The following is a 10,115-nucleotide window of genomic DNA, read 5'->3' as shown; positions in this document are numbered from 1 at the left end:
ATACAGACTTGTAATGCATCTTTCCAACAGAAAAGCATTTGACTGTAATCATAGATGTTGTATTGAATAAAAAGGGTCAAATTTCACCATCGAATTGACACAGCATAACCTTTCATGCACCCTGGAACTGCTGGGTCAGGGTTGCACCAGCTGGAGGATCCAGATGCACAAATCAACCTTTTTCTCACTCACTGTTCTTCAACGCAGACATAAATAAACTGTCAAGGTCTCACCAGCTGCAACAGCCTTATCTCTTTTTCTTGCTTAAAGTCAGACCTCTGACTTCCTCACTCTGAATAAAAAGTGAACTTTTACAACTCATAAGTTAAAGAAACATATGTGATGAATGAATAAGATGTTTACAGTAAATGAAATGTTTGAATGACCTGTGCTTCAATCAATGAATTTGAAATGAATATTGCTCTTACAATGATCCATTGCAGATCTTATGATCAGTACGTGTTTGATTTAACAAGTAAACATTATCTACACTCATACACATCTTCATAAGATACTAATTATGGTTAAGGTTCACCTCACATAACATTTAAAGATTCTTTATTCACATAATTAAGAAGCTTGTATCTGAAGGAAGGAGTGGCTTTCTGAGGAATGTTTTGGTAAAGCCTTCCAGACACGGCACATTCTGATTTGCCAGAATGGGCGGAAATCATAATATTGTGGTTTATTAAAACAGGATTTACTTCCCGATTAATTCAGCTACTGTTGTGACCTGGAAACATCTCAAGACTGGACGGATCGTATCAAAGTTAATCAACTGGCTTCAGGTGCCGTGAGGTCCACGCGACTTCTGACAGTCTGGATCTGCTGGGGGTCTCTGCCAGGGTTTGTAGACACAACAGATTGTGCTTGATGCCGCTTTATTAATAATCAGCTCTCTAGTTTATAGCAGACAACAAATTATTTTACACCCAGATTTCACAATTTCTTTCAGATAGAAAGATTCTGATGAACATCTAACTTACATCACACCACCCACACATCACATTCCATCACCGTATAACCACTCCATCACATCTCATATATTGTCATGTATAGTCATTAGTTTAGAAAAGAATAAAATTCCTTTTTAACTATATACCTGACTCTGTCTGAATTAATACAAAGTATGCATGGTCCCTGAATAAGCAAATAACCCTAGACTCTTCTGATTAAACATTTAAAGATCAATCAGGTTGATATTTCATATTTATATGCAATCATCACATCTTATTGTTCATAATTTGCAGTTATCACTCTATAAAGTGTGACCACAGTAATGTACAAAATAATAATGTATTCAATATTTCGATGCTTGAAAATGCATTTTATCAGAAAGAGCACTTGAGCCTTTTCTCTGCCTTCTTCTCATAATTCCCATGCATCAGTGGACCGTGAGTAACCCAGTTTGCCACAATCCAATGGCTTTGGCAAAGTGTGGATCAAGGGGGCAAAAGAGGCGAGGCCAAAGTCCACACTTAAGTATCGGGACACCTGCACCTTACGCACTCACACCACTGGACAGGGAACACAGAATTGAGGGACACATAGGTGGAAGTGCAAGAATTAGGGGAAAAATGTTACAGCACCTTCTAGAATAGCTAGCTAGGTAGCTAATTCCTGTAACAGGGTTGCTATTGGCCAGCTCCCCAGAGACATTACATTCAGGGATGCTGATTGGCTAATGGTTCTCCAATTTTCCCTGTTAATCTGCAGTTCAGGGGAGCCTTTTCCAGTCCCCCAGGAGTGATGTTAGTGAGTCCATTGGAGGACATTTGCTCTGAAAAGAGGGACAGTTAGTACATGCAGGCAGACACAATTAAGCAAAATGACATTTTGGTGCACATTTTAGATGTGTTTCCCCCTTCATATCAGGGAGAGTGGTGCCTGAGCACCCCCTATAGAGAAGCTACCACAGGTTAATGTGCTACTTAGGCTCCACAGCATCAACACAACGCATTGAGCTTCAGGTGGCCAATCACTGATCAGAGCCTAGATCCAATTAATAAAACCAAAACTTTATTCTTAAATGAAATGTGAAAACCAATTAGTAAACACATTTCTGCAAATGACTAACAGGATATCTTACAGTGAAAGAGTGTAAAAATTCTATGTGATTGAGCTCTGAACTTAATGAATGTTGACTTAATGGGGCTTCTAGAGACAATTGGTTCGAACAGCTAAACATTTACCTGGGAGGTCATAGTCAATTATTTACAAATGCAGCTGTTAAAAGGCTCTGAGACATAAAATAATAATGTATTATTGCTGCTTCTGACTTGCCACAGTAAATAGTTCCTTGTGCACGTCTTTCCTAAGAATCAGATGTCACTTGTTCCTGCACAGCATGCCAGGGATTACACTAATAGGCTTCTGTCGTCTGCCGCGTTGGACATATCTTCAGCACGAATGTAAACCTCAAATTGAGAACTTTTTGCAGACTATGGACATAATCTTTTACCTTGTAGTTGTAACTTTGTTTTGCACTCAACCCAATGAAAGTTATGGTCACTGTTTACATGGGTGCAGCTGTGTTGATGATCGGCATGGAAGGTAAGACCAGATCGTTTATTTTTAACTCGCTTATCTGTGTCACTGATTTCAGTGTTTCTCAGACAGAGGAATGGATAAAGGTAGAAATTTGACTAATTCAGTCCTACGTAGGATCAAATTTAACGTTGCGAGTGAATTTTTTTTAACAAAAACTAACAATGTGATCATATTTCCTTGAATAATAGATCTCTCATTTGTATGGAGGAGAGTGCCTTTGGGTCCATACCAGACAACCTCTCAGATGATTTCATCAAAATACGCATAGAAAAATCTCACTTCACTGAAATTCCCAGAGGAGCTTTCTCCAAAACACTGGCATTAGAGAATCTGTGGCTGAACTTTAACGACATCACAGTTATAAACTCAAAGGGTCTGGAGGGTTTGGGGAACTTGACTGAGCTCCGTTTGCAAGGAAATAAGCTCCGTTCAGTACCATGGACAGCGTTCGAGGACACGCCATCTCTAAAGATCCTGGACCTGAAGCACAACCAACTGGACGTCCTGCCGGAATATGCCTTAAAGTTTTTGCCACGTCTGACATATTTAGACTTATCCTTCAACAGGCTTACAGTCATATCAAAAGAGGTCTTCCAGAATTGGCCACTATACCAAAAACTGCAGACCTTGGAGGAACGGCAGGCCACCTTTTCCGGACCGAACGTCATCCTGGCGCTGCACGACAACGCCTGGCTGTGCGACTGCCGTCTGAAGGGCTTTGTGGAGTTCATCATCTCTCTCAGCCCACCTGTCATACTGATGAACTCCTACTTGACCTGCTCAGGGCCGGACTTTAGGACTGGCAAGTTCTTCCATGAGATTGAGCTCCAGGCGTGTGTGAAGCCCGTCGTCAGCGCCTCGAATACAAACATGAGCCTGCCGCTGGGCTCTAACCTCACCCTGCAGTGCCTGGCCAAGGCGAGGCCAGAGCCCTCCGTGTGGTGGGCATATGGCCTGAAGATAATAAGAGGATTTCATGGTAAGAGTGTAACATTCATGCCGTGTCATCTACACAGCAGCCTGTAAGGCGATAAATGTGGACAAATTAGATACTTTAAGTCATATCTTAATCACAGATCCCTGTAATGCTTCTTAAATATGTCGAGAGTTACATTTGGTGCACCATAATAATAGTAATCACCACCACTCTCTCAATCTGCTCTCAATCATCATCTGAATCGTCAGAGTTCATTTAGATGATTAGAGAAGGAGAGCACAGATGTTTGCATTACGTCGGGTTGTAGGGATGCAAAGTAAAGCTCCTTTCACTTGACCTTTGGAGTGGAGATCTTTCAGCAGACTGGCTCAAAAAACCAGCTCTACTGACACTGATACAAATCGTTTACTAATATACTATTACCATCATTGCTGTTCATTCATTTTCTTATTGCCTACATATCAGAGGAGATGTCCTCCATGAGATGAGTGTAAAGGCTAGATGGCGGATGTCTTCTAACAAGTTTAAAGCATAATGTGTAGAATAATCTTTACCAAAGACAAATAGAAATATTAAATGTAATGACAGCATCCCTTCTGGGTAACTGATGAGATTTGATGTAGATCAAATCTTTCATGCATGAAATGACAACCATAAAATCAGTTTTGACTTCAATATATGACTAATAATAATAATAATAATAATAATAATAATAATAATAATAATAATAATAATAATGATTATTATTATCATTATTATTATCATCACTAATTCACCCATCTTCTTAACCAAAGGCATCAAATTGGCAGACACCCCATGGTCTGGTGCTGCCTATTGGAACTGGTGAAGCCACCATCTTAGATGGGTCTCCATTCACCCCCCGGTTCATGTATTTCTACTGAAGAAGGTGTTTACCCCCCCCCCCCCCCCCCCAAAAAAAAAGATATTTAACATTTATCTTCCTTTTAAACTAAATCAGACACATGGTAGGGCATGACAGTTCAAATATGAATACAATTAAACAAAATAAATTAAAAATAATTTTAAAGTCATAGTTGCCCACCCTGTGTTGACTACAGTTGGTTTGTAGCGTTAGGAACCCACCAAATATGGCGGCGATGCTGTTAAGCTCTCCACTGCCCAATGGGATTATTACATATTCATGTTTATGTTCTAAACTGCTTTACCCTCATTAGGGTTGCAGGAAGCCCGGGCTTATTTTCATTCATTGAGGTGGGAGACAACCTGGACAGATCATTAGTCCATCACAGGGCCACACAAATACAAACAACCATTCACACATTATCTCACACCAAAGGACATTTCAGGGTGACCAATCAACCTGACCATGCATGTTTTTGGTCAGTAGGAAGAGACCAGCTAAAACCCAGCCATGCATGAAAAGAACACTAACTCCTTTCAGAAAGGCCACAGTCAGGATTCAAACCTGTGATCTTCTTTCTGCAAGTCTGTCCCTTTTATACGTTTGTCATGCACTGCCTGTGAGTGCCATTGTATGGAGTGATGCACTCTTTTTATTTTGTTATTTTCTTTCTGTCTAAAGTAAACTGTTTGTTATGACAACTCCTTGTTCTAAAACCAGTGAAATAGCGAGTGAAATCCCCAAACGTTAACATCTGAAGACAGGAAGAAGTTCAGAGAGAAACTTACAGTTATTTAAAATCAGTGTGATGAAAACTGTTGGTCCGATTCATCATTGTCTTGGTAACAAATCTGAAACAACACTTGAATGTTTATAAAACCATCCTCTCTAAATAACAAATACCTTGTCACAAGAATGTACCATGAGCAAAATGAGCCTCTCAAAGTTGCTGCAGGAATCCAGGCTTTCTTTGAAGTGTTCGATTTAATCTCCTGATTGCAACCGCAACCATCTCTGTCACTTTTTGCCCTCTGCTTGTTGACATTTGCCCTCTACAGGCCGTCCCACCAGGCACACAGCAAGAGTGAATCATCTGATTCGCTAAATTCTTTAAAGAGCAAGTCACCCCCTACCAGACTCTTACTCAACTCCCACTTCCTGTTTGAAAAATGCAACAAATGCTGTTGCCTAGCAGACTGAGACGGCGGAGCCGCTAACAAATACTCTCTCTCTCTCTCTCTCTCTCACACACACACACACACACACGCACACACACACAGGCTCACAACAACACTGTGACATCATAATGTATCAGCTAGCATTCTAGGGTACCTCTTAGCCAATAGCGATGGCAGATTTAAATTAAAATGCAGTGCAGAGTTTTTACCTGGTAACGGCACAACACTGCCAGTTTTAGGCAGAAAACACAATTTTAACTAAAATGCACTAAAGTGCAAAGCTATTGACTACACGTGTCTGCAGCACGAGTAGACACACATTTATATAGTTTATCAGAAAAAAGTTTATTTGGGGGTGACTTCAAATTATAGGTAAATTAAAATGTTTCTTGCCACAAACTCCCATGATGCAATGCGAGAAACATAAACACTGACATCATTTAAAAATTGCCTATTTATTCTCCGGGAAATATGAAGGCTATTCGTACAATGCACTAACTTGTACTATAGCACATGCACATTTTATTTTTCCTTTAAAAGTACAGATTTTTTATCATCTTCCCAGAGTCTCAGGAGAGAGTGGATGAAGACACCATCAGATCCCTCCTGGTGATCCCCTCCCTCAGTGCGGCCGATCGCGGCATCTACACCTGCACTGCAGTGAACTTCATAGGAAACTCCTCAGTCAGTATCCATGTGGACATCCACTCTGTTGACAGCACCCAGTCAGCCCACCACCCTGGACAACCAGCTGCTCCAGGTGCTAGAGATGAAAATGTCTTTATTGACATTCGCATCTCCAAACAAACGGTGCGTGGTATCTCCATCGAGTGGTTTGCTGCATTAGAACACCCCTCTGAAACATGGTTCACCATCCACTTTGGTCGAGCAGATGACGATAGAAGAGAAACGACCTACATCGGCCCTGGGATTCGCACTTATTCCGTCTCAGATCTGATGCCTGCAACCAAATATGAAATCTGTGTAACGCTGAAGAACCAGGCACCACATCCTGGCCAGTGCATCATGTTTGTGACAGGAAGTGATGTCACTGAGATGGAGCAGAGGGAGAAACTCATTCATATAGTGGTGATAGTTTTGGCCATGGTCCTGGCTGTGCCCATAGGCATGTACGTGTGCACAACCGACATTAGGTTTGCTTGTCTGGAGGTTCTAATGGAGACCTGGAAGAAGCGTCAGAGAGAAAGCAGCTCGCCTGCGATGGAGCATGAACGGCAGGGCACCTTCGACAGCCTGCAGGCCGCCAGCGACGAAGGGTTGGTCAATAGAGACTCCAGTGAAGACAGGAAGGTGAGGAGGAGGTCTGATGACAAACTGCATAGGGGGAAAGCTGAGCACAGCAGACTCACAGCTGAGCTTTATTAAAGTAATATTCACCGAGGGAACCTGGGAAGGAGCAATTTATAAATTAACATGTTTAGAATAATCAATCAATAAAAATATATACATCTGACACGGCTGACTTATTCTGACTTTCATTTTAAACATTTGTTTAAGCTAACACACTTAAACCTTCATTTAGATTTTCTCAAAAGTCAATAATGCAGAAAAGGACAAGCAGCTTTATTTATATAGCACATTTCATTCACAGAAGCAATTCAAAGTGCTTGCCATGAGCGACAACAGCAACAACAAAAAAAAACCTTAAAATAAACAACATAAAACAGCTGATTTTAAAATCAAATTTCAATTACACAAATAAATCTAGATGTAATTTAAATAAAATGATACAATTAGATGTACAAAAAATGTAATATAAAGGCAACATTAAAAGGTGAGCAGTTACAGCGCAGAAAGTGCAGCATGGGAAACATTCATTCAAAGGCTGATGAATACATGAAAGTTTTCAATTTTGATCTAAAGATGTAGGGGCACAAAAATAAACAATCAATGATGGACAAGAGTCTGCATCTAGACCTGCAGAAAAGGGACACACAACAATACAACAGGAGCAAGCTATCACTGTGTCAGCTTGATGAAGAAATGTAAAATCAACATTGTTTTACTGAACAATCACACCATAATAAATCACAGTGTATTTAGAGCCAACCACAGCCTTAAGACATGTGTTGAACGTGCCCAAGTCCATACTTATGAGAGCACCATGTGAACACCAGTGTGTGTACACGCACTTGTTTATGTAAGGGTTCTCTATAGGAGCGCCCAATAGAGAGTGTGAGGGGCCACAGATCTGCCCTCTAAAGATGTGTAGTATGTAAGTTTTTCGAGAAAATGATCATGAGGAGCTTTGTTTCCTTGTCAGTGTTTATAATCTTGTGGCTGGTAATCAAACATAGGATAAAAATGTTCATCCTTCTGCCAGTCACACACAATTCTTCAGAACGTTAGCACATGTGTAACGTTTTGCAGTTGCATGATTTATTTGCTCTTAGAACTTTACTCATAGCATATTTTAGCTCATATGAATGTAGAACTTATAGATTAATATCTATTCAGGAAACTTCTAGTAGAATTGTATATTGATATTCAGAGGAATGGCTCCCTAACCTGTTTGTTTTAATCTCATGTCTTCCTCTGTTCTAGGCCGAGGAGGTTGTTGGAAACATGTGAATGGTGACCATTTTGTCAGCAGTGTAATTCATGGATTTGCAATGTAGATACATTCTTCTGTTTATGATTTTCAGTCAATAGTAAAAAGTAGATTAAGTTATTATGAACCTTGAAAATGAAGAAGTTTTACTCATTTTCCTTTTGTTATTATTCCTCAAATGTTCTTAAACATATGTTGCTTACTAGATAATCAAGATGAAAAAAAGGTTTTGTTTTTAAATTGAATTCTGTTTTCATGTGTCTCTGTGCATTTTCAACCTTGACCTAGCTTTCACGCACCAGTGTGTTGATGTGTTTTTGTTCAAATAAAGAGAAATTCATGAATAAAGTATGCATTAAATTATTTTATTTCATTATTTTTTTATTTTCCTTTGTATTTGTGTGGTGTTAACATTTTGAAAACCCTCAAAATTCTAGAGACTTACATTGCATTTATAAACAAAAAATGTCATTGTACTGTGAATTAACCCGAATGATTTGATAAATCTCTACAAGACAAAACGTTTTCATCTCTATGCCACCAGACATGTACGTCACTCTCTGCTTTAAAAATTATTTTTTTCCTACGTGTGCAACACAGCTACACATCAAATCTGATTTGCTTGGACCAACTGGGACAGATGGCTCATCGGATGTGCAGCAGCCAATGGCATTGTTCTTTTGACATAATACCCAAACACTGGCATCATCTGTAATATTCCGTCCTGCTGTCACTTTATGATCAGATCACAAGCGTTCTCCTCCACTGGCGTTTGAAGTCTCTCGTGATGCAAGGAGATCAATTTACGTATGCTCATGTTTTCTGTAAGGACATGGTTTGAAACAACTGGCAGCTGACAGCAATAATGTTTATTTCATCAGACAAATGAGTTATTATCGAGGCCTCATCATGCCAAAATGAGTAAAAAAAAATAATTATATATATATAAATAAAGACTGAAAATTTATGAACAAGTTATTCAAATAATGTAAAAATTAATAAATTGAATTATGTACTGTTTATATATATATATATATATATATATATATATATATATATATAAACATATATTGATGTATGCATATAAATGTATATATATATATATATATATATATATATATATATATATATATATATATATATATATATATATATATATGTATATATGTACATATAAACATATGTTGATGTATGCATATAAATGTATATATATATATATATATATATATATATATATATATATATATATATATATATATATACATTTATATGCATACATCAACATATGTTTATATGTACATATATACATATATATATATATATATATATATATATATATATATATATATATATATATAAACTTATATTGATGTATGCATATACATGCATATATATATATATATATATATATATATATATATATATATAATGTTTTTATTTATGCATTTATTTTTCATTCATTCATCTAATCATTCACTAATTTATTGTTCGTTCTGAAAAGACAAGTCTTCCATGGGGTGTGCCCTGTATTAAAATAAACGTTAAAGGGAGACTGTGCAGTTTTGGCAAGCTTTTAGCACCGTTAGTGATATTTATCTCCTCGCTGTGCGTTCGTCTTTTTAACACCTTAATTTGCCCTGGGGGGTTGTGGAACCCTAAGAAGGCACTATTGAATTATAGGCCATTTACCATTTTACCATTTATCACCAACCAACCAACCAATCATCTATAGACGCCTTTAGAACCTTGAAACAAGATGGCTATAGGTCTGAATCTAAACTTGTCTTTCTGTGGGAAAGTGAAGAGAAAGTTATAAAACAGGTTGGCTTTTTGCAGATTAGATTTCAGTCTTAGTTCTACCCGCCATGGCCACACACCAAAACACATGAACATTTTGGAATTCACATACAACATTCATTTCACAGATTACACCCTCTAATCCAGAGGCACAACTTGCTCATCTTTGGTGCAAAATTGGCTAAAAACCAGAAGTTC

General features: G+C 38.2%; 1 protein-coding gene across 2 annotated transcripts; it reads left to right on the top strand.

The window, feature by feature from the left end:
• Positions 1-2,379: 2,379 nt before the first annotated feature.
• lrit2 (leucine-rich repeat, immunoglobulin-like and transmembrane domains 2) lies at positions 2,380-8,857 on the top strand. Of its 2 annotated transcripts, XM_054750288.2 has the most exons (4): positions 2,380-2,553; positions 2,739-3,529; positions 6,114-6,859; positions 8,114-8,857. In XM_054750288.2, exons 1-4 carry the CDS (start codon positions 2,444-2,446, stop codon positions 8,138-8,140), a joined length of 1,674 nt encoding a protein of 557 aa, XP_054606263.2. In that variant the 5' UTR covers positions 2,380-2,443; the 3' UTR covers positions 8,141-8,857. The 2 variants fall into 2 exon arrangements, with proteins under 2 accessions (XP_054606263.2, XP_015800234.3); XM_015944748.3 differs by lacking the exon at positions 8,114-8,857 and having other exon boundaries at positions 6,114-8,107.
• The last annotated feature ends 1,258 nt before the right edge of the window (positions 8,858-10,115 follow it).

The sequence above is a fragment of the Nothobranchius furzeri genome, chromosome 12, assembly GCF_043380555.1.
Source record: "Nothobranchius furzeri strain GRZ-AD chromosome 12, NfurGRZ-RIMD1, whole genome shotgun sequence".
Classification (NCBI taxonomy): domain Eukaryota; kingdom Metazoa; phylum Chordata; class Actinopteri; order Cyprinodontiformes; family Nothobranchiidae; genus Nothobranchius; species Nothobranchius furzeri.
The sequence above is the reverse complement of the archived record's forward strand: the minus strand, read 5'-3'. Positions and strand labels throughout refer to the sequence as shown.